This window comes from Fundulus heteroclitus, unplaced genomic scaffold (genome assembly GCF_011125445.2).
Source record: "Fundulus heteroclitus isolate FHET01 unplaced genomic scaffold, MU-UCD_Fhet_4.1 scaffold_38, whole genome shotgun sequence".
NCBI lineage: Eukaryota > Metazoa > Chordata > Actinopteri > Cyprinodontiformes > Fundulidae > Fundulus > Fundulus heteroclitus.
The window spans coordinates 1,600,929-1,626,429 of NW_023396792.1; the positions used below are offsets into that span (position 1 = coordinate 1,600,929).

At 39.3% G+C, this 25,501-nt stretch overlaps 1 protein-coding gene across 13 annotated transcripts in view; it reads left to right on the plus strand.

Annotated features, from left to right (window-relative positions):
* Positions 1–25,501, plus strand: part of plekha7b (pleckstrin homology domain containing, family A member 7b) — a 91,162-nt gene that overhangs the window by 17,647 nt on the left and 48,014 nt on the right. For 10 of the 13 annotated variants that reach the window (XM_012850687.3, XM_036130735.1, XM_012850691.3 and 7 more), the window contains 3 exons: positions 17,567–17,650; positions 23,573–23,684; positions 25,261–25,365. In XM_012850687.3, the coding sequence (XP_012706141.2) occupies positions 17,567–17,650; positions 23,573–23,684; positions 25,261–25,365 (301 nt within the window). Of the gene's footprint in view, positions 1–4,139; positions 4,193–14,499; positions 14,631–17,566; positions 17,651–23,572; positions 23,685–25,260; positions 25,366–25,501 lie in introns of those variants that run through there. The other 3 variants (XM_036130737.1, XM_021309572.2, XM_036130739.1) reach the window with 3 other exon arrangements.

The window sequence follows — 25,501 nt, forward strand, 5'->3', positions numbered from 1 at the left end:
AGCTGAAGCGATAAGGTTACTTAGTCTGTTTATCATTCGTGTGTATGCTCCCCCGTCGGTGGGCCCCCCTGCTGATCTCACAGGCAGAGACTGCAAAATTTCACCTGTAATCAGCAAGTAACGGATGACTGTTTGGGCCAGCTTCGATCAATAATGTTTTTTTTCCCTGCAGCATATATATCTATACGTATGAGGCTAAATCATGTTCATTCTTGTGGGTCCTTGTCGGTTTTCTGCAGGCCTCTTTTTCAGTGGTTATGTGGTGGTCAGCTGTGATTTGGTCTGGTTTTCCTCAGCGTGCCGAACATCAGCCATACTGTTTAGTCATTTAAAAAGTTGCTGTGATCTACTGGATCCGCTAACCTGGTCTAGAGGTCACGTCCTCGCCTCAGTGACTGAATCACGTCCTCTCGGAAAAAAACAAAAAAAAAACAACGCTTGTGAAAAAAAGAGACAATGCACTGATTATCAGCGAATACAGGAGAGAGGAGGTGACCTCTCCCTGACCACAGGCATGCCGCACATTTCCAGAGAGACTTGATACTTCCTACGTATCCACATGATCATGAGGCAGATGGTTTAAGTTAAAGGCGTAAGAATTCACTTTAAATGAGTGCCATAACCTTTTACATTCCCCACACTGTGATTTAGATCAGCCTCAGTGAGTGGGATATAAATTCCAGTAGAGGGATGTTTCCTGTGAGCCAGTTGGGGTTTTCAGAGCTGTGCACCGCTCACCCCCCCCCCCCCCCCCCCACCCTACCCCCCACCCCTGTCCTCTCCAAGATACGATGCCTGCTAGCTCTCCTGCAGACAGCTAAAATTAGCCGTTAATTTCTGTTACCCTCTCCTGGCCATGTGGAGCATGATTTATTTAATCCCTCCGTTTAATTCCCTTTTAAAAGCGATAATGTGATAGCCGCTGCTCTTTGAGGTATGGGTGGGCCTTAGACTTTGGGTTTGAATGAGAAAAAGTGAGGTTATGAACTGAGGCTATGCTTAAAAAAAAGATAGTTTTTTTTTTTTTGGAAGTCTTTACGTGCTTTTACCAGTTTTACCAAAATAAAACACTATGAAATAAAAGTAAATGACTTTACCTTCAGGGGGGGTGGTGTTTTTTTATGGGGCAACAAATCTTTAGTGTGGCTGGCATGTAGGTGTTTTTTTTTTTTTGTATTGCCATTCAGCACTGCAGTCATGAAAGAGGTGCAGGTTGTCGTTACCGTGCGCGTCACGGTAATGTAACGTCCCGGTGGGAGAGTGTTCGCCGGCTGCGCTTCATCTGTTTCTGTGTCTTTGCTGCTCAGGCTCTACAATGACAAGCGTGAGGGGACAATTCCCTCTGAGGTGTAGCCGAACACTGGTAGCCCAGATCCAACATGCTCACTGACACACGCGCGCGCACACACACACACACACCCTTTATGTTTCACAAAGGAGCGCTTGTAAGCGAAGAGGAAGGTATTTGTCTGTCTTAACAAGAGATCAGAGATGTACTTGTTATTCTCTGCTGATAAGGTTTTATAGGCAAGCTGTGCACGCTTGAGCCAGCCCAGCGCTGGTAAAAAGACGAGGCTGATGCTGTGAAATGTGCTGCCGTGTTTCCAGCTGGAGGTCATGGCATGTGAGCTGCTGCTTTAACACCCACTTTGACGTGTCGTGTCCCCCCCCCCCCCCCAATACTTCAGTATTGGATCGTGATTTTTCAACATCAAGGCTTGGTGCCTGTCTTGGTGCATTAACAACCTGCACCAGATAATGTTGGTGTGCAAGGTTTGATAGAAAATGATAGACACCTTACATCAACAATGTGTCTTGCCCTTAAATATTCCCATTGTTTGTTTTAACAAATATACTAAAGGTTTCAAAAATTAGAAACTCTCTGTTAAAGGCGGCAATAAAGACTGATATGTGAAATCATTTTCGTTTTGTGTATAATAAGTCTATATAGTATGTTTAATACTTTCTTGAAGGTTATGCTTTTTTCAAAAGGCACTTTTAACATGACAAACAAGCCTCTTAGAAATGCATATTCTAATTTATTGAATATGACTGCATTGTAATTTTCTTGTTTGTCCCATTCAAATGTGGTGCTAATGACAAACCCATTGTAAATTTTTATTTTTTTGTGGCTCAAACGTAAAGAAAAGGTTTCATAAATCTTAATCTGTGTAATAATACATCTCTTGTCAGTGTAGAATTATGCTGTTCAGGTTTGACCTGAACAGCAAATTTAAAATTGGACATGATCAAAGGCAGCCCAGATTCCTTATATTCCATTTCTGGTATTCTTTCCTTAATCTAACCCCGATGCAAGCAGTGAGGCACATAACTTTAGTGTCATTAGTTAGTTGCAATACTATACTAACCTGGCAAGCCAGATTGATCATGTGTAGCACTCTATAGTCTGGGACTGGTCCCGTGGAATCCGTTCGGGGAAAGGAGGGACATTGAGCATTGAGCATTGAACTCTCCAAGCTGATTGGGCGAAGTGACACTTAGTGCTTGCCTAGAAAATGTTGGTTTTAGCCAATAATATAATATAATATAATATAGCCCTGCAACAGACTGGCGACCTGTCCAGGGTGTACCCCGCCTCTTGCCCATTTAATGCTGGAGATAGGCACCAGCACCCCTCGTGACCCCACAAGGGACAAGTGTGACAGAAAATGGATGGATGGATGGATGGATGGATAATATAATATAATTTTGATGTCTCCACAATGCATCTGCAATGAGGCGGGGTACACACACACACACACACACACACACACACACACACACACACACTCACACACACACACACACACACACACACACACATACATACATACATACATTTTTTACTTTTTTGAAAAATAGTTCCTAGAGGGTTCAGAAAACTAGCTTACCACTTTTTTCTTTGTTTTACTTCAACTGAATTTCTGGTTAAATTCTTTTTGTTGTAATTTTACTGACAAATTGTCCTTTAGAGTTGTGACTAATTTGTCAGATAATCTTCTATTCTACCGGTCTCTATATGTGTTACATCTGAACCTCAATTTGTCTTTCTGTTATTGGATTAAATGTAAATACGATTATAATGATATGAGCTGCCTCTGAAATGGATTGAACTGATAATTGGATTTAAATTAGACATGTTTGTTTTTATATAAAGACCCCAACATTTTTAGTACTGAATTTCTGCTATGTATACAGACAAAACAGATTATAAAAAATTATCATCATTGTTACATTTTGTGAGTGTGTGTGTGTGTGTGTGTATGAGTGTGTGTGCTTCAAAGCGCAGTGACATAATAGTGGGATTTGACTCGATGGTGGAAAGGATTTTGACATGTTTTACAACACGAGCTAAATCCGATTGTTAGACGATCCACTGGCTGCTTATCTGCTCCTCTGTCTTTTTGAATAAAACTACTGGCAAGTAACATTTTTATTTTTCATTCAGTGCACAGAGAAACAGGGATTAGCCTGGTGAGGATAATCCTTAAGAACACAATGAAGTTGAGTTACGCCTGTCCTGTTTTGTTTCTCCGCATTAGGTAGCACAAAGTAAAAGAATGCCAACAGGAGGATGGAGTTAGTGCGGGTGCCCCCTTGATTTTCAGAATATTTCGTTATCTGATCAAACAATTTTAATATATTTGAAGTAGTAGTTTTGGACCTCTGTGTCATCACTTAAGGCTGTTAAAGCAACTCCATGTTTCTGCATTGGGAGAGCCAAAAATAGAGAATATTGATAGAAAAAAGAAAATAATGATACTGAATGATAAAAGAATGATTCTTAATCTGCTTTTTAGTAGAGCATCTTGAATTAAGTTATGTAGTATAATCTAGCATTGGAGTTCTGTTAAAAAAACCCAAAAAAAACAGGAAAGGATGAACTTTATTTCCGGTACATTATCTGTTGTTTCAGCTGCTCTTTGCTCCAGTTCATCATCTGAATCCGTTTGGGGATGTGTGATTTATTTTTCGATGTTTGCTGGATTATGGGATTTAGAGATCAAATGGATAATCTGGACATGAACATATGCAATTTGTGTTTCTGTGCTCTGAGGGGAACGTGGGCACTGCACATAAGATTGTCCTAATTGAGCCGCATGAGTCAGATTCATGCCAGAGACGTGTGCGATTTGGTGCACTTGAAGCTCAGGATGTCGAGCTGCATGGTAGTGGCACTCACAGCCTGCAGGTAAATCGTGTTTTTGCTATTTTGTTGTTGTAGGGATTTCTTTGTGATATAATTACTGGCACTGATTCACATTCAAAGGGTGTTGAATTTTTACTTTCTAACTGTTGCTTAACTGATTACATGCTACATTTTTGATGCGTTAACCTAGGTGGGCAGCTGATCAAACAAAACAAGAATTTTGCGTAGTTTTGTAGCATCTGAGTGAACTTTCTTATTTCATTCTAAAGAGAACATCTAATTTTATGCAACCATCTGAGCAGCAGAATTATAATCTAATTCAAGGCAAGGTGGTGGCATATGTTAGCACGTTACTTGTACATATGCATGTACCTATTAACTCCAAGGTTGAGAGACTAATGAATGTAAATGTGTGTATGGATATGTGACAGCACTGCTGATGTTCTGTGTAGGAATAACAGTGGGAAATGCAGCGAAATGCAACAATGGTAAGTCAATGATGCTGTGCTTGTTTTCCCCTATTTCTAACCATGCATAAAATCCAACACTCAAAAGCCATTTTATACAGAGGAAATCAATTTAATCCTGTGTTTTTATGTACTGTCATACACATACATGACTTTGGATGCTCGTTTTCTACAGATTAAACAGTTGATTATCAAAGTTGATGAATAATCTTGTTAAATAATCGAGATCTCAATTCCAATCAAAATAATCGTGATTATAATTTTTTGCAATAATCGAGCTGCTGCGATCACATCTGTTTTGAAAGAATCCACGATTTCTTCTTTGGTAGTAGAACAGCAAGAAGTGCCTTGACTAGCTTACCTTCTTATCGGTTCTTATAACGCCTGCTACTTATCTTTTCAATTTGATACCGTCTAAAACCAACCTTTTGTAGGCGGACATTAGGTGCCACTTCGCCCAATCAACTCAGAGGGTTCTGCTTAAATTCCCTCCTTTCCCCAAACGGATTTAATTGGAGCATTCCCAGATTGATAATGTGCAGAACTACAGTGCTACACAGGGACAATCTGGCTGGCCAGGTTCTAGCTACAAGCCACTGGGAAGAGTGAACCAAACGCACTCCTTTAATATACCTACTCACTCCACCATAACGTGACAATGAGTCAAAAGAAAAAAGAAGGATGACGAAAATGGTTATTTGCGCACATGTGGCATGTTCAGGTTCAGGGCTGTCAGACTGCTACGATCAATGCTCGAACAGGACTGTGATAAAAGGACGCAGCTCACTGTAGAGCAGCTGTGGAGCCAAACGGGGAGCGGGTGTGCGCACAGCAAGAGGTGGCATAACTCTGGCTGAAGTTGGCAGTAAGACCTGAACGCTGACCCAGAATGGACTGATTGTAAGTTGTGGCTATTCACTTCTAAAAAAAAATATTTAAAAACTATTTATGGTTACATAGTGACAATAAAAAGTCTTGATTCTTATATTCACCAAACAAGAAAAGAGGTTTGGGTTTACTCTAATAAGCATCAGCAGGGTCCTCTGAGGAACAGAGAGTCGAGGGACTTTCACCTGATATACAGGTAGACTTAAAAGCTCTGGCTATGATAGAAAACAATAGGAACCCTCTCTGGAAGCTTCTAGCTTTGCATCAAGATGTGAGAAGAATTATATGGTGCTTGGTTTGGTAAAAAAAACAACAAAGCATTTATTCCTGAAGTAGCTAAAAACATTAAAAGGTAATTTAGATCACCACATTACTTTTCATTTCTGCAGCCAAGACCTGGTCCAGTTCCCTGCAGACAGAAGGAAATTTTTTCGCAATAAACCGGGAAAATATAATGTATCTACACAGTAAATTTAAAAGTGAAGCCTCCCTCTTCTCAAACCACATTTACTCCTATTCAGCTGGGTCGTTTAAAGGTGCAGTAATGAAAAGAAATGAACCATAGCAATTGAATACAAATGCAAAGAACTATAACAGGTTAATTCCTTTATTTTTCTTTTTTTTGTGGCTTGTTTCAACACAGTTTGAGCATGTTGTGTGATATTTGTTGAATCATTAATAGCAGATAATTAGCATGCATGTCACATTTTTACCCATTATAGCCTGGGATCAGTAAATCCTTCATATCCATATTACTATTATTTGCTGCATCAAATTTCATTGACACTTATAAAAACTACGAACCCCCCACTCATAATTTTCTGGTGCTCTTTGGCGGCAATCCAAGGGCTACACCTACTTAATGTTAAGATATTTGTGGACAGTTGTTGCTATTTAAAATCTTCTACATCATAATTAACTAAAATAAGTCAATGCCAAATGTGAGAAAGGGCAGAAATACTTTTTTACTTTGGCTGAAAGGTCCTGGCATAAAGGGTTTAAAATGTATTCTAATGAGGGACCTCTCCTGTTTGTTTATTCTGTTAATACGGTTTGTCAGTGTCAGGTCAGAGAGAAGGCACTGGCAGCCCTCGCTCTGACCCGTGATCATTTGCTTTGACTTGAATTCAACTTGTGTTACCCAGTAGCCTTTTTGTCTTTCATATATTTTCACCCTCTTCGCCGCCTGCTGTAAACCTCCCAGTTTGGTGATTAATCCCGCACACTTAACAGACAATAAACCCTCTGCGGGAGATTTTACTGGCAATTGTTGTTTATTATGTCCTTATGGATTATACAGTGTGATGCTACCGCCGCTGCAGTATAAAATTTTATGTTAATCAATGCTGATTATATAAATTTCTTCTTCAGTTTCAGCGTGAATAAGAATCAAAAAAAAAAAACTGTGAAATTATGTAAAAAAAACAACAAAAAAAGGATGAAGAAGGAGCAGTCGGACTCTCGTAATGATATCACCACCTTTTATAATTGGAAATAGAGTAAAATTACGTGGGGTAATAAATCTAAGATAACAACAAAGTGCTCTGGAATGTTAACGTATGAGAATAAGAAAGGTTTCTGTGACATTTAGCACAACATGACTTATTGCTTCGCTACATGGCATACAGGACAGTTCAGCAACAAGTCACTTTTACTGACCTGATAATGACTAGTAATTTGCACCATCCTGTTATGTCCGCTGCGATGACCTACATTGAATTCAATACGCATTTCTTACTTTAATGAGCGTCACCTGTCTACGTCTCCCTCTGGCCTGCGGTATTAGATACAGCTTAGTTAATGTCACAGGCACAGAGGCTGAAGGTCAGCAGTCCTCATTATTATGTGCCGTTTAAATATTAAGCGTGCTTTGTAGCTCCTGATCTTTTTATGTGACAGTGACTCAGACCTTTGATTAGGCAAAGTCTTGAGTCAGTCCTCTGGGAGGGTGTGACAAACGTATGTGTGTGACGTGGTGAAGGAGAGCCGAATACCTTTAAGCTCCCATCAATGACGCGCTGATAAAACTGGATAAATATTGATTTAGCTATTCTCATCGTGTTGTTGAAGAGTTATCTAAAATAAGCTTGGATCTAAATCTCTTTTGTGTTATCATCCAATGGTCTTCTTATTAGATTATTCTCTAAGCAGCAGATTAACTCTGTTGATATTATGGACATTAAATGGAAGGAGCGGGAACAATGTTGTCTTCTAGGGCTGATTTAAATATTGTGCTGATTCTCTGAAGGCATGGGCCGGTATTCAATTCTCAGTATGTTACAAAATATAATTAAAATAAACAATATTTTCGTCGTATTTTCACAAAAGCTTTAAAGAAACACTGTTGCTTTGATTTAAAAACAGAAACGCAAAAGTTATTTATACTGCTGCCATGTTAGCTACAAATATATCTATCTTGGCAGTATAATTTTTCATTGTTATTTTGATTTTAATATATTAAATTAACTTAAATTTCAGAATCCAGACCCACTAAATTGCAGTTCGATTACAGGAGTGATGGGACACTGTTTAGTTTTCCGCACTCTGTAAAAATATAAATATTTCTAAACAGAGCTATTTGTCTATCTTGTTAGGGAAAAGTGCAGTATCCTTCTTTCAACCAGCTGATCAGTGGCGCACAGCAAAGGGTGGGGAAGGGGCAGTGCAGCATTCCTCCATGCTCCCTAAACCTGCAGAAATTTCCCACCACTTTGTCATGTGCCTCATTCTATCCTTCTTGAGCAGGAGGAACAATGTGGAGAAATATTTTTTGCTGTTTTGGTTTATGTGACTTTAGAGATCTTTGTGTACCTTGGTGCTGGTAGCCCTCAGTAACCTAGTTTACATGTGTCCAGAAAATAGAAAACACAGGCCACTTTTTCACTTTGTGTGGCATTAAATTAAAGCTGCAGTAGGGAGTTTTAAGAAAACCATGTACTTAGCCTGAAAATTTCACCAACACACCTTATAGGTCCCTTCCCCTTTCTTTCTCTCTGCTGAGCTGTAGCCTTCCCTCCCCCCCACAGCGGAGCCTGCCAGGCTGCTCCAACATTTACCTGTCTTTGTTTTCTGAGCAGGTGCCACTCCAGAAATGTCCTGAGAAGCAGGTTGCTTCTCCGCCATTTCTCCCAACAGCTGCAGCCCACCAGCAAACTTGAGATTGAATGACGGTAGTGCAGTGTCAAATACAAGAGTGATTGACACTGCTAACAGCCAATCAGAGTCAGACATTCTTCCTGACTCTGATTGGCTGTTTCTGACCTGGAGCGGTGTATTTCTGCAAATGGCAGTAGGAGCCAGAGGAGCTTAAGTTTTTTTTTTTTGTTTTTTTTCACAATCTCTTGTTTTACTGTTGGTAGGATGATTTACCACTTAAAATTGATGTCTAAATTGCATCTGACTATAAGTCGCAGGATCGGCCAAACTATGAAAAAAGTGTGACTCATAGTCCGAAAAATATGGTACCAACAATAGCTTTAAGATTTAAAAAAGGCAAGGTTTGTAAAGGTTTGTAAGAGCTTTGTGCAGTGTTGTAAAAGAGAGCTGAATGTAAGTAATCCATTCTCTAAAACTGTATTTCTGAATTCATTTTCTGAACTAATTTCAGTTGTCGAAAATATTTGTCAAAAATGCCAGTTTTTTATTTTGTCAAATTGGTCATTCATTTGAACAAACAAGAAGGAAATAGTTCAGGAAAATGCTGCATTATCGCTGTTGTGCCATTACGCACAGTTTTAAGTTATTTAATGTTTGATAAATAACTCTCAGTCTGTTAGGTATTGTCCAGTGAATATCAGCCCAAACTGCTGATATTATGACAATAGTTAAAAGAGTGATTTGAGTACTGGCGTTCTTTTAACGGCAAACTCTGCACACATAATGGATTTGTCAGAATAAATGAGTGACAACTTCTCTCCAAGTTCAATAATGTATTAACAGAAATAAAATGAACATCCAGAGAACCCCACTATTGAATGCTGTTTATCTGAATTAACACTATATTTCAAGCAGCAACTCCTCTTTACTAGGCTAGTGAAACGTGACTAAACTACTAAGCAAAATTAAGATAAAAAAGCTAAGGAACAATGTACATACAAAAGAAACAAAAGGACAAATAAAATAGTTGTGATCAATCATCAGAATGATTCAGTGAATCCTTGTTCACTGCAGATCCAAGATAGAGAACCAAAGTTCATCTTAAAGAGTATGGAATGAGATCAAATTAGCTTAACTAATTTATAACATTTGGTATGTGTTTCAACCCATTCACAATGCACATCTGAATTAGATAAAAACATTATTTAAGAAAATAACATGTTAAAGAATGATTTGCTCAGTAAAAATCATTTACTGTCTGGCTGTGGCGACAGTCAGGGTGAAAGCAGTTCAGGCCGGGTGGTCTGTGAATCCCGGCTGGGATCTCTGGATGAACTTGGTCCAATGGACCGTGTTCGGCCTGTTGAGCGTCCGGGGACCTCCGCACGGCCTTCCTGGCGTGGCTGTGTTGGTTCTCTGGAGACCCTGCACAGTTTGACGGGCGGCTTCACATCAGCTTTACTCTTAGCTCTCGACCTAGCCGCAGGAGACCACTCTGGGCCGTCTCGACTCAGCTTTCCTGCAACATCCGAGAAAGGTTACAAACAGCCTGTTTCCATGGCAGTCAGCTGTTTAAGTTCTGATGTTGGAGAAGGGCAGGGATGCATTTAGCTTCGATTCTGCCTTCATATGTGGCGGTTCTCTGAACTCCAATCGGATCCTTCACAGAGGAGGATGAGAAGCTCCCCTATGCTGCGTAAAGCAGCGGGCGAAAATAAACCGATCATAGCCTGGCCAGGGACTTTATGCAATGACCTCCTGCTGTGAGAACGGTCACTTGGGAGGGGTGACTGCAACAATCCCTTACATTTTTTATGGCCTTAGATCAGCATTACGGTCTGATCTTACCTTATTTTCCTGTTGGCTGATTTCACAACATCCCATTGCTTTAGGGCACGAAAACAACAAGGAGACGGTGCTTAAGAAAACAGATGCTCCATACATTTGGTTTTATTTTGTTAAATCTAAAACCGTTGTTACGCGGATACATGGAAGGACATTAGTTTCAACACCTGGAGTCAAAAACCAGTGATGCAACTGTTCGACTTTGGTTGACAGGGTTTTTATATGTTAGAAAGCTGAATTGTTTACATTAAATACCATTCATCTTTTTCACCTAAACCTTGATAATTCCTCTTCATCAATCTAAGAGACTAAATAAAAGCGATTTGTAATTGTTAGTAAGTAATCAGTATTCATTGAGTAAGGTGCAATATAAATCTATGTTCTTATTGACTTAGTATTGCGGGTCTTGCCATTGATTGATTTCTGAGCAAGGCCCTCTAGCCTTTTCTCTTGTTGCAACATATGTCTTTCTGATTGGAAGGTTAAAAGGTTTCAAACACTGAGCTATATTAAACACTGGAGTGCTAATCGCGCGCTGTTAGAACGAGTCGCTTTGAAGCCACCAGCCGCCATATTGGTACTCCCTATTTCCCCCAGTAACTAGGGAATATGTGCGCTACATAATCGAATAACGAGGATATTCTCATGTTCGGGGGGGGGGGGGGGGGGCTTAAGAGTTTTAAAATGTCAAATGCCATATACTTTTATGTTATGTTCTAAAACTATCAAGTACTGAGAAAGTCATGTGCTGAAATATTTTGCATTTTATTTATTTAAATATACATATATAACATTTATAAAAATATAAATAACAATATACAAAAACATATATTTACATATATGTATACATATATATACATATATACATATACAAATATTTATATATACATATATGTATATTTAATATGAATAACATGTAAAATATTTCAGCACCTAATTTCCTAGTAGTTGATAGCGTTAGTACATCCACTGACTGTAGAATTACCTGTGAAACGTTTTCACACAGCCAGAAAACTGCTTGTTGTTGCAACCAAATCCTATGGGATCCTGTGAGAGTAGGGAGGAGCAAGATGGCGGCCAGTGACTTCAGTTTTTCGGCAAAATCAGCACTCCAGTGTATTATATAGCTCAGTGGTTTCAAACGTCTTTTTATGTCTTAGTGAGATGTACCACAAAACCACTTTCTTTTTTAAAGGAAATACTTCAAAGTCCTTGTGTTATGGAATTGAATCTAATAAATATGGGTCATTGCGCCAACTGTGTCCACCATACTGAACATCCTGCAGTTCTGATCTCAACAATGTCCCATTAGTCCATTAGATAGATGCCATTTGACTTGTCAAGTGTTACTGTATGCTGCAGTTTTTCCCAAGGAGTGGTTATTGTTTCCTGTTTCCTAATGTCCCGATTCATCACTGCTGGTTTTGATCAGATCTCTCTTACATTTAGTGTAATACAATAATCGGTTTCCTTAGTCATGGTGTGGAACAACATGGCCTAAAGGACAATTGTGACTGCAATGAAATGTGCAGAGTCAGAACTGTGTGAGCTGAATGTTAATTTGGGAGCAGTTCTTTCAATTTCTGCCAAACCCTTTGTCTGACAGGAGACACTGGCGAGCCTCTGCACCTGCCTGTGCGCTGTGTTGGACTTGTGTACCCAGCACAGCTTTGGTGGTTTTGCTGAACTATTACGAGCTTGCTTATACTACTGTAGCCCACGCATATGCGTAGTGAGATGACTGGCCATCATCGGGTTGTAAAACTGTGTCACACAGTCAGAACTGGCTGGAGCTGCTGCAGTTTTTGACATTGGAAGTTTGAATGTGAACAAGATAATAGAGAACGAAAGCGATGACCGGGAGTCTTGGTGCAGCTCTTTGTGGTAACTGTTTGTAAAGATAACTAAAATAAAAGTTCATACAAACTTTTGAATCATCCTCTCATTTTTTTTAATCTCTTTGAACGCTACAAGAAAAAAAACGTAACCCTTGTTCATTGCCCATCTGTTTGTCTGTTTGCCTTTATTATGTGTACTCTGGAGTGGCCAAAAACAAATTTCACCACAGTAACACACGGACTCTTTGAAACTTTAAATCTAAAACTGTTTTCCTACAAATGTCGTGGAATTATGCCTTAGCTGGGCTGCTACAGTGTTTGTTTATAAGGACAATAGAGGTCAGAGAAAATAAAAGGATCCTGCAGCCGAACGCAGCCTGCATGGCTTCCTTTTTCTTGGTCCACAATTGCTTTTTGCCTCCTAGGCCTGGGCTGCTGCAGGGGCTGTTCCTGGAGAACCACGATATCAATTTCTAATTATATAGTATCCTTCTGCACACTCAAGGACATTGATGTTGCCTGGGGTGGGTCTCTTACACACACGCATGAATGACTATGAATGGGTTCAGCAATGGTTCGTTGTGCCGTCTTTAGCTTGCGATCCACATGTGGATGCAGTCATTGTATTGGCTTTTATTTGATTCATTAGATTCCTCTGAAACATTTCATTAGTGTTCTGATAACATTCTGATGTTAATGAATCTTTTATTGCAGCTGTTGCCACTGGTGTGGAAATGAAGTCAGCAGCCTCACTATATTAAATGGCTTGATGATCGTCTTACAGCCAAACACTTACTTTTGCTTTAGTCACAGTTAAAATGTAAGTTTAAATGCAACGATTTCCTACTGTGCCTCTCAACAAGCGGACCACTGGTTTAGACATTGGTTAAGAGCTTTATTCACTATTCACTTTACCTCATGTGCCTATAAGTACCAGTTCTTCATACACACACACACACACACATATATATATATATATATATATATATATATATATATATATATATATATATATATATAATATATATATATATATATATATATATGTGTGGGTGTGTTTGTATGTATGTATGTCTGTCTGTCTGTAGGTATGTCTGTCATGTGTGTATGTGCATGTATGTATGTCATGTATATAGCTCTGTATGTATCTCGATCTGTATGTCTCTCTCTGTCTCTCTTCTGTGTCTCTCTCTGTCTATGTCTCTCTCTCTATCTCTCTCTCTCATCTCTATCGTCATATGTCTGATATGTCTGTCTGTCTGTCTGTCTGTCTGTTATATCTCTCTATATATATATATATATATATATATATATATATATATATATATATATATGTATGTATATATATATGTATGTATATATATGTATGTGTGTTTATATATATATGTATGTGTATGTATGTATGTATATATATATATATATATATATATATATATATATATATATATATATATATATATATATATATATATATATATAAACTTTTAGCTCCAGGAGCCAAAATCAACTAATTGGAAGGTCATAGTGTTGTTTTTCTATGAAAAACACAATCCCTATTGTTAATTATTTTCTTTTTACATGCTTAGTCAAAAGTTGCAGGATGTGTATGTTAAAAAAAACATCATGGCTACATCAGCTCCAGTTGCTCGAGGGTCAGATTTGTTCTATTCTTTGGAATTAATGTAATTAATTGGATGTTTTTAGCTCAGTCACAGCTTACATTTGACGTTTAATATGTGTGACCGGCCAACACCGGCGTGTCGGTGTCCCCCGATGCCTGAATCCGTAGGACTACGTTACAACGCGTCTGCTGCAGATCAAACTGTCACGATAATGAAATTTCATATGCAGATCTGCTGCCTTGCATAAAATTTCTGACTGATGCTTCACCTGTCAATGTCCTTTCATTTTCATGCCACCGCGATATTACCAGCCTTCTAATAACACGTGCAGTACAGAATAAGGTGTTCTCCAGAAGGAGCTGCATACCTCGCATTCTCCCGAAAATGATTATTTAATTAATTCAGGGAAAGAGAAAGTGAGAGGTGAAAAGAGAGGGGGGGGACAGCATCTGATAAGCCAACGAGGCTTATCCCCTCCATGGCAGGGAGATGGTTCTGTTCATCAGCTCGTGCGCACACCAGAAACTGGAGATTAAGAGCTCCCCCTTCAGCCCACATTGTGCTGGCTCCGCTTCACTCTGCTCTTTGGCGGAGAGCAGCTGCTGTGAGACACTTGCTCTGCATCTTTTCACCTGCCACATTAACTCCTGGGGGATTTTCGGGGGCCCGCAGCTTCACGGCAAGTCCGTCAGCTTATTTATGATGACTCGCCATCTCCCAACAGGTGAGAGCTTCTGAACTGAGTGTGTTTTAGCTGGAGGGTGGTGTAAAAAAAAAAAGAAGTGAGGTTGTAGCAGAGAGATCCAGACTTTTTTTTTCTTTAAGTTTTTTGGGTGTAACTTGAGACTGTAAGACAGTGGAATAGTTTTGTGGAGGAAGTTGCAGTTTATGGTCTAGTTTTTTGCGATTTTCAGTGAGTGTGAACAAGATGGAGCTCAGAACCTCTCGTGCTGTCCTGCTGCCAGGACTCAGGGCTTGTGTCTGACAAGGTTTAACCCGAGCCTCTTGTTTTTTTTTCTGGAAAACTCTGAAATGGCATTCCAGAACTGAATGATAGATTTTAGCTTCAGTGGTTGGAGCATCAAGAGAAGGACCACATGGTTCTGATTATAATTTAAGCTTCTGCATATTTCTGTGGAAATATGTAGAACGGCATGCCAGTCCCTTCTCAGGTTTCTTGCTGTTCACACGGAGGTAGGCCTACATTATTGTTGAACCAAGTGCTGTTTTTATTAAACCTTTAGTTTTATTTTTTTTCTGTTGCTGTGTTATAGTTCAAACTGTCTTTTTCTCACGTTAGGTAATTTCTCTTCTGATCTTGTAATGAGGTGAGGTAGTGAAAGATGCCCTACTGAAGACCAATGCATGCAGAGATGCCACTCTTTCTCTGCCTTCTTTATCTGGGTCAAAACAGGAACTCTGCTCTCACACGATAATATACAAGTGAAGTGGTCGGGTGCCAGTTTGCTGAGTTAAACTTTCCAAAAATTTGTGGTTTGTGCAACAGAGAACTGTTTTTTCAGTATTCAGTAAAGAGTAAGAATGCCAAATATGTCTTAATTAATATAGGTGGTAATAATTTGGCAAAGAAGCAAATAGTTTAAATGCAAAAATGGTACTTGATGACACAATGGCATTTAGTTATCTTTTTTAAAATGTATTTTCAATAAAGGGTTTTGAGGTATTAATGTTTGCCAGCTACATGAAGCTGTCTGTCACACCAGGAGTGTCCTTCCTGACTTTAATGGAAGCCCCGGCGCTGTAAATAAATAGGTGCCGCAGCGCTTGGAGATGCTGCAAATTCCATGACAAATAGTTCAGAAATAATGCGTCTACAACAAAAGCCTAAAAAGAATCCAGATTCCTAATTAATGGGTGGGAGGGATGCTGGTGCAGTGCTTTGTGCGCGCAGTGTGGCTCGGGTTGTTACGAGCCGTTGCTGCTTTGAATGAAATCCGTGTGCGCACGGTGTCGTTATTTTGTCAATCTGAACGTGCCTAACGTCATGAAGGCATGACGATGTGATGTCAGTGTTTTGGTTTTAGGTGCACGTGTGCACGGTTGCGGCAATCCGTCTGAACTTTTGCTGAAATGTCAACTCATAAGTCTTCCTACCCTTTCCAGTTGAATTTCCTTCCCCTTGTCGCAGAGGAACCGCTCTCTCTCTCTCTCTGTCCCGCTGTGCCTTCATTGGACTAAAACTGAGCAGCTGTCCTTTAGAGGATTCAGTTTTTATTGCAGTATGATACGTCTCTGAGCTCTTTGAACAGAGATAATGAAAACACCTTTAGTGCAGCTTGGGAATAAATGCCATATTCAGTTAGAAAAACAAAAAACAAAAAAAAAAAGGAAATGAAATGCATCGGGATCAAAAGTGTGGAGCCCACCAAAAAAACCCTATTATTATCTTCAGCTGTCACTTTATACACTTTGTATTAAATAATACTTGATATTCTTCAGTGATGGTATCAAGGCGTTGGTTGCTTGTACCTGTAATACTCTATCGGTTGGTATTGCTGTTCTTTTTATATCTCTCTTTGTAGGTGTAGAAGCAGACTCAGAGGATGTTATATTGCTCTCTCCCTTTCCTCTCCTCTTTCTCTTTCACCTTTTCTCCCTTTCAGCATGTTGTCTCATCTGTTTTTCTCCTTTTTTCCCCTCTTTGACCTTCCCGTTTCAGTGTCTGATGTACATGAAATAGTCCCAGCATAAAATCTAATGAAGCCTTTTGCATTTTGCATAAATCAAGCGGAGCACTCTGGCGACAGCAGTAAGGCTCCACATGTGAAAGTAAAATCTGTTGGGCTCTTTTTGGCAGTAAGACAATGATTCTTGGTGCTACACTTCCAGACAGGACACACAAAAAAGAAAATAAGAAAAAGTCAGACACAGAAGCTGTTTTACTGTTATTTAATCTGCTACATGCTGTTAGACATAATCAAGACATGTTTAAAAATATGTTTCCTACATGTTTAAATATTATTTTACAGAACAGGCTTGTTTTTTTTAAATCTCCTCTGTCCATTCAAAGCTATATTTGAAACGTTGCACTGAAGATTTCTTTAACTTTCTGCTACAGTTGTTGGACAGATTGGAAATCATCTACACACGGATCAACAACTTATCATAAATACGGTAGCTGTAGTCTGCATCTTTACGCTTGTTCTTAAAGCCTAAGTTGTTTGGAAAAAGTAGACTGTTTGGATTATTCTTCGTGCATTTTACAAGATTTTCTCTTCCTTTTAAGAGCATACAGTAGTATTTTAGGTAGGTAAGGGATGACACTAATATAGTTGTTTCATAATACTTTAATTTGCAGCATGTGTTCTTGTTACACAGTGTTGCAACAATAAGACGGCTTTATGCTCTAGTTAAAGCAATGAATGGCCCCATCTTGTTGAAATCAATAAAGCCCAGTGAGCTGGACGAGGGAGAATGCTGAACCCTTACATTTCTGTAAAAGAATATTTGCTGCAGTGCCCCGTAGACTTTTCACTGTCCGAGGAAATTTGGGGTCGTTGCTTCAACCAACGGGGACAAAAGACAAAACAAAAAAGTAAAACAATGCAGCTGAACATTCAATAAACGCAGTTTTTGATTTTATAAAGTACTCATCTGTTTTTCTCACTAGATGGCTTTTTTTTCTGGTTTTTATTACAGCCACAACCTGAGGAGTACGTCGTTTCGGCATCCTGTGACTGGACAGATTTCACCTGAAAACATAGAATACACCTTACAAGACAGGTGAGTTGGTCTTTGTTCTGAATGCCTGAATGTACGAAGGGCATTGTTAGAAAACAAAACACCCAGCAATGGCCTGATATCTCCCCTTTTTCACTCTGAATTAGCATATCATGAGGACTATAAGAGGCTGTTGAAGCGCTTACAAGCTGACTGTCATTAACTGTCTCATGGTAAGAATAGGGGGAAAGATTGGCACTTTTACTTCATTAGTCAAACTGAATTTATTCTCTACTGTAATGATATTTATTACTGTAATAATGTGATGCCAGAGTTGGATTTTGGCAGCCCATTAGCTTTGTTCTTCATATTATTGCCTCATTAGTTGTGATCATAATGACACTGCAGTGAAACTAACTGAAACTAACAAGTGCGTTTGGATTCTTTCGCTTGAGGGTTTTGCTTTTGGTAAATGGTAGCTAGTAGATGGGCTACACTTACAGAGTACTTTTTTTTTCGTTGTACCGATCACACAAAGTACATCATGGGTCACCAACACGCTGCCCTCAGGCACCAGGTAGCTCCCAAGGACCACATGTGACTCCCACGGGTCTGTTCTAAAAATAGCACAACCCACCAGTGAGCTGTATCTAATCTATTTTATTTCGTTGCTCTTCCTCTTTAATCACACTTCCATTTTTTTAGATTTAAAAATGACAATATCTTAAAAAAAAAAGCACCAAAGTCAAGGTGAACTCTGACTCTTCTAGTTCAGAGGTATGAACTAGACCAGTGAGGTAGCTCTCAGTTGCAAAAATTTTTGTGATGCCCTGCGCTAGGTCCACTTGTCTTTGGCCACATTCACAAATGTGCACACATCTATACACCAACTGGCTCGGTAAGCAACCTTTCCTTAAGTGCTTGGGAGGACAATCACAGCACTTTCTCTCTATTTATATTGTGTTAAAGAACTCTGACTGTGCATTTGTGAATTTTGAAGAATGGCAACAAAGAACAAACAAAAAAAAAAACCTTGAAAATGTGCTTAAAGAAGATTACTGGGTTGTTTTCATTCCCCACCACACGTACTACTCTGGCATGGCAGGTGACTGTCTCGTTGTTTTATGTAGTTTCCTAAATCTTGTGCTGCACTCCCATGAAAGATGCATGGCGGGCTTGGAGCACAATATAAGCCAGCTGGTGCGTGATTGAGCTCAGGGTGGTTGGTGTCGTCTCATTGTGCGTTGTAAACCTTCCACTACAGGCGAAGAAGACAACCATGAAGAGACCTCTGCACTTTCTTTAAAAGCTGATTGATGCGATTCCTCCGCGGTCTTCTCTGTCATCCATCTCTTAAATTGCTTCCCCTCATCCTCAGATCAGTCCTCTTCAGCTTTGGATCTAAAGTTAGGGTTTACCTACATATTTGCAACACAAACAGAATGACACTTACCCCATAGCATTGCCTTTGTTCATATCACACAATAACATAATTGGGGAGCCACAGAAATGTAAAAGCAGTTTGTAACACTTAAAGGTGGTGTCGAAAAAAAGCTATTGTCCTCAGAGCAGCAAGTTTGGTAGCCAAAAATCATTAATCAGCCCTAAACAATACAAAGGATAAACAAGAAAGTCAAAGTGAACTTGCTTTTTTAGCAACAGGGGTTGGGATGAAAGATTTGCTGCAGAAAAATCCTCCTGGAAATGTTCCTTACCTTTACCTTATTTAGTTCTGGTACTGGAGTAAACAGGTCTCTGATGACCTGAGGGGTCTGGATGGTTAGAATCTGACTGCTGATTCTCAGATATATTCAGGTTGACAAAAAGGTCCTCTGTGTGAGAGGTCAACTGTAAAACTGCCTCCCTTCAAAATTTCTGATCTGAGTTTTACGTTTGTGCTTTGTTCATCCTTAACATGGAATCAGAGATGCCATTTGCAATTATGGTGAATTCATCTGATTAATTATGTATGTATTAAGTTAACATGAAGCAGCTTTGTTGCCATGAATGATTACCCCTGGGGCAAAGAGGAAGTCAGCGCTCTGCCTGGAGGTTTAAATCAGCTTGAGGACGTCCTGAGGGGAGGAAGCAGCTCCTGGAGGCCGCAGACAATTTAATCCATCAGATTTTCACTGGCCTGAACCTTCTGACTTCTCCACAGATTATGATAACCGTGATCAGTTAATTATCTCCTTTCATGTACACCAAATGCTCAAAAGGATTTAAAAATGTCAGATACTCCATCCTGTCACTTCAATCATGGCTAGACGAGCCTGGAGAGAATGGGGACAGCAACTCTCTCCCGTCTGCGCAACACTTCATGAAATATTGCTGGTGTCTTCCACATGCCACAACAAATCTCCTGGGAAACTATTCCAATGACCATGGTGGTAAACAGTATGAAAGCTGCACATAAACCGGCAGCGTGCTCGTGATACAAGAGGCACGTCGTGTAAAAAACGTTGGCAGCGGTCCAAGCTGAGAGTGTATTCTGTTTCCTGTGACTCTTTTACTCTCTTTTTTTCCTGCTTTTTCATTCAGCCTTTGATTTTTCATCCCTACCTGATCCCCTAGATTAGGTCAAAGTGGAAAGCGGGGAAGTAAGACAAAGTATTATCGCTGCTAACTGGTTTGTGGTTGGGTATTTGGCTAGTTTATATATATTTATATATTAGTTTAGCCATAAGCCTTTATACGAATTAAACATTAAACTCATATTTTATTACTGCTGCATGATCTAACCATGAGCAGATTTTCTGATGTATTTTTTCAGAGCAAATCAGAGTGGGCACTTTGACCGTCCTTGCTTCACAAAGACAGTTTGAAAATTAAAACATATTTAAAAGGAGAAAAAAAGTAATTTACGGATTGTGTTGAAACTCATTAATGATATGTCCAAGAGGGTGAACAAATATAAAAAAAACAGAGGCCCTAAACACAGCCGTGGGGCATCCCACCTCCTAGATCAGTAGAATGTTACATTACGTCATTTATACAGACACTGAAGCTTTACTTAAAATGAAAATTATGAAATTATGCTACTGCAATAAAAGATTAATTTACTATTGGCAATATTATTCATCTTTTCAAGTGACACCAAAAAATATGGAGGGAGTACTTTAATTATTTTGTTGCTTACTTCAAGAAGTGAATCTGTTCAGTAACCCAGCAGATACAATTTCTAATTGGGGGAATTTGTAAACTGTAGAAACAAATATATATTTCAAGCCTTAGTTGTAGGCCTTACAAATAAATCGGAAATGGATGTGCAGAGCTTTCCAAAAACTGGAAATAGAAATCAGACGAGACAAATTAGCTTTACTTGACATGAAGATCCTTGGAGATACATGCCCTTAATTTTACATCGCACAGCAGCATATTTTCAAGTTATGAGAATTACTTTTAGGTACATGTTTTGATTTGACTAAAGTCTACATTTAAGAAACTGTTATGTTGACTTTTTCCAGCTCAGTTTTGTTACAAAAATAGTGCAACAGCTCAGTTGCTAATGATTGTAGTTTGTCCTAGATAGGTTTATACGTTTTGTTTTTTATACTTTTACTTATACACTGGATCTAAAGTAATTAGCACATCTTTCTTAGATTTGTCCCTACCTAAAGGAGAGAGAGTTGTCAGAGCATGCACTGATTAAGTCTCAGTGATTTCTAAAGTAGCTCCTCCTGCCTCTCTCTCTCTCATTGTGCTGTTCAGCAAATTACTTTATCTCTTGTCAGAGGAACCACAATTTCTGTTTAAAGGATCTGATGCAAGTCTTTGAAAAGACATGATGTAACATCACGAAAAGATGAAATAATTAGAACCAGTAATTCAAAAGGCAAGGTTGGGGGGTGAAAATAGCATAATGTTGATGCTCATTAAAGACACAGTGTAGTATTTATGGCTTATTCAGTAATTGCTAGGCCTTGCAAAAGTTTTCATACACTTTAAACTTTTTGCAATTTTTTTGTCATGAAAGTCACAAATGTGAATGCATTTTATTTGGATTTTATGTATTAGAAAAACACAAATTAGCACATCATTTTGAAGTGAAAGCAAAATGAATCCAGCCAACTGCCTTCAGAAGTCACCTAATTAGTAAATGACAGCCCACCTGTGTCATATTTAATCCAAGTATAAATATATCTGTTCTGTGAAGCCCTCAGAGGTGTTGTTTCAAATAAAAACGGTAAACAAACGCCCCATGAAGACAAAGGAGCTCACTGGACAGGTCAGGGATACTAATGATAATATAAAAAAAAATAACTCACAATAATCTCACAAACTGCAAACCTACCAACATGTGTCTCTCCATCTAAACAGGCAAGGCGAGTATTGACCAGAAAAGCAGCCAAGAGGCTAATAGTAATTCTGGAGCAGCTGCAAACATGCATAGCTCATGTGGGTGAATACATCAATGTAGCAACTATTTGTTAAACACTCCACAAAACTGGCCTGTATGGAAGAGGTTTAAAAAGAAAACCATCATTTAAAAAGGTAATAGGATCAGCTCTCCAAAAGGGGACACAGGAAACCTGTGGAGGAAGATATTCTGGTTAGATGAGATTAAAATAAAAATTTTGACATATATGTCAAAACACTGTTTGGCAGCACATAACCCTGAACGTACTATCTCCATTGTCAAGTGGCAGCATCGTGCTGTGGGATGGATTTTTGGCAAGGGCAGGGAGGTTGACTAAGTTAATATTAAGATGGGTGAAGCTAGTTACCCAGCTATTCTGTAAGAAAATCTGTTAGAAGCTGCAAAAAATTTAGAGTCAAACAAATCTCTGGAAATAAATGTTTTTCATTCATGACATAATGGCAAACTTAAAGTATTTGTACTAATGAATTTGTACCAATGTGAGTCTAACTGTTTTTTAATCCTTTCTGTGCTTTTCATGGGCGCTTCTAAATTGGCATCCTGTCACTCAAATCACGCAAGAATATTCATAATTGTGATGCAACAACTGCACCAGGCCCCAGAATATGAAAATGCACTAGATCCAAGGCAGTAATCCCTGTTTTCCAACTACAAACTGCTCGTCGGGAAGGAGTCTTCACATCAAGCTGTTTTATATCTGGTACTGAGCTTGGATGGGTGCCTTCTGGAAAAGAAACGCTCTAGGTGCTCAACTAGCACATCAAACATGCTACTATTCACTCCTTCACTTTGTCCAACTGGAAGGAAATGTGGGAAATGTGGGAATTTGCCACAAGAAACATAGGCAAAAGGTGCACTGACCTGAAAAATCATTTAATATATCTCAAATTAAGGTACTATCTGGGTCAAAACTTACACTGTGCTGCTTTAAAGGTGACAAAGATCATTTACGCTGAACAAAAGAGAGTGCAAGGCAAAGTAAAAACATGGTGGAGCTTATGCATTCTTGACAACAAGGTAGCTTGAAGTTTCCTCCCAGACAACAAGGACGACGTTACAAAGTTGACCATCTGATATGTTCAGTACATAAATGCAGTTAAAAGCTTTCACCATTTACGTATGTGGCTTCTGTGTTTAACTAGCCATCACATCCAAGAACAGCACTAAAATTCTTTTTAACTATGAAATAAAGGGCTGTATTCAATTTCAAACAGTCTGCAGTGCATTGGGTTCTGCTCGTACCTTTGTAAAACTCTGATTTTCTAACATTTCATGAGTTTTATAGTTGGTTATCCGTCCAAACAATAGCGTTTTGCTCCTGTTTATTTTTGCATAGCCTGCGTGCTGCGGGGTGAGTCCCGAGTATTACCACAGAGCTGTTTCCAATCCAACTACAACATCCGACAAAAGAAGCCATTGGCTGTGACAGGTCCTGTGTCGGCGTCAGGAAATAGTCACATCCTTTTATATCTGAAAGCTCAGCACGGGCCTGCTCTCGTTTTCACGGCTTGTCACTGCAGGAATCGAGAAGGAACACCGTTATTCAGGGCTCCTCATCCTGTCTGTGTTGCTCATCGTCATTCACATTGTGCTGTCAACTGCAGGATAGACTCCCGCATGTCCAAGCTAACGGCCAATCAGAGGTCTCCCAGCATGGTCACAGAGTCCACCAGGGCGGTGACCCCAGCTGCAGTGGACGTCGCCTCAGGATCAAAGGTGAGCGTCGTTTTACAAAGAACCGAGCTGATGCACGGGGAGGTTTTTGGTATCGCTTGTGTTTTGTTTCACTAAAGCACCTTAAAACCTTTAAGCCAGAGGATAAAATTCTGATCTTTGTCTGAGCTGGCCAAAGATTTGATCCAAATACAACATGGCTCCAAAAGCTGTCCGGATCTATGCTTGTTGGTGAATTAATTTAACAACTTAAATGATATGTTAAGATTCTATTGTTAGCTTTAGGAATGCATTTGGACATGCTTTTACTTGAAGTGCCTTTTTGCTCATCTTTCAGATCAAGACCCATAACGTTGTTTCTGCGATAGATCATGCATTTTCTCCATAAACATGTTTTGCCATGGAAAAGGAAACACAAGGCAGTCAAATAGAAATGACATCAATAACACTATATAACTCTAACAATCAACCCCCAATGAAGGCTCAGCTTTCAATAGTGAAGTATCTTTTTCACTTTAAGAGAAAGCTATGGTAAAATATGTTTTATAGAAATTACGTGAAGGATGTAGGAAAGTATGCTATCTATCATGGAGCAAAAAAAGTTTGTTGTGCATGATTGTTGCATTTCTGTCAGTAAATCTGGACTTTAAACAGGTTGGCTGGTTTCTTGTGACTATAGACCACAGAAACGTCTCCGATTTGATCTTTCATCTCCAATGACTGCTGCTCCCCCGTTTTAAAAAAAAATTTAGTTGTGTGTGCTACAGGTCAAAGCTTTCGCCAAGGCTATGTTAATAGTTTTGCCCATATTTTCATGACCTGTCGGAGGTTTACATTGGGATTTGGATGTATACATCAGACATAGTATTCAAGCCCTTTTATTTTATGGTGCAACATATTTTTTCCCCAAATCTTCTCCCTTATTTAACCACCTAATCAGGTGCCTGTGGTGTTGGCAGTGTGATGCTCTGGGGATGATTTGCTGCTTCCTGACCTAGAGGTCTTGCCATGAATGCGAAAGCATGGATTCTGCCCTTTGCCATAAAATCCTGAAGAAGGGTTGTATGTTATGTAAAGTATTGTAACTCCAAAGCACACCAGCATGTCTACTTTTTCACTGACCCGAAAAGCTAAATCAGGGATTTGGGGCCATGAAGGTCAGACGTAAATCCAATTGACTTGCCGTGGCTTCACCTTAAAGAGGCCACTCATGCTTTAAAAGCCACAGTGCGCAGAATTATAATGATTCTGCAAAGAAGAGTAGGCCATAATCTCTTATTAAATGATTCATTTCCAGTTATCAGAAATGCATGATTATTATTAGGATAAGGTTATCAGGATAAGGGGGTGATTGCATTTTTAAAACAGGAGGTCAAGTCAATTTAGATCCCTTTTTCCCCCCTTAATGTATTTTTTTATCTGTGAAAGTTGCCTTTTGTCTTTACTCTGGTTATCAAAAGAAACATCTAAGGAGCTAATACTTTTTCACAGCCCTGCGCATGGTAAAGGTTTTGCTCTCTGTTTGTCATTGTAATCTCAAATAAGCAAAATCAATTGACCTCTTTTACCCAAGCCCCCCACACAATTAACTGTTTGGGGCTTTCTTTGCTTCCCGCAGTCCTCCAGAGGACCTGGGAAAGTGCACAGCTTCGGCAAAAGGGATCACGCTATTAAAAGAAACCTCAACATCCCAGTGGTAGTAAGAGGCTGGCTCTACAAACAGGTGAGTGCATCTTCCTTCTTTTGCATCTCATATACTCCTTGGAAAGAAATAAAAACGCAACAGCTACAGTAATGAAACAAATCGTGAAGCTGCAGATTTGTACCCAATGCTGCAAGAAGAAAAAAAAAAAAGCAAC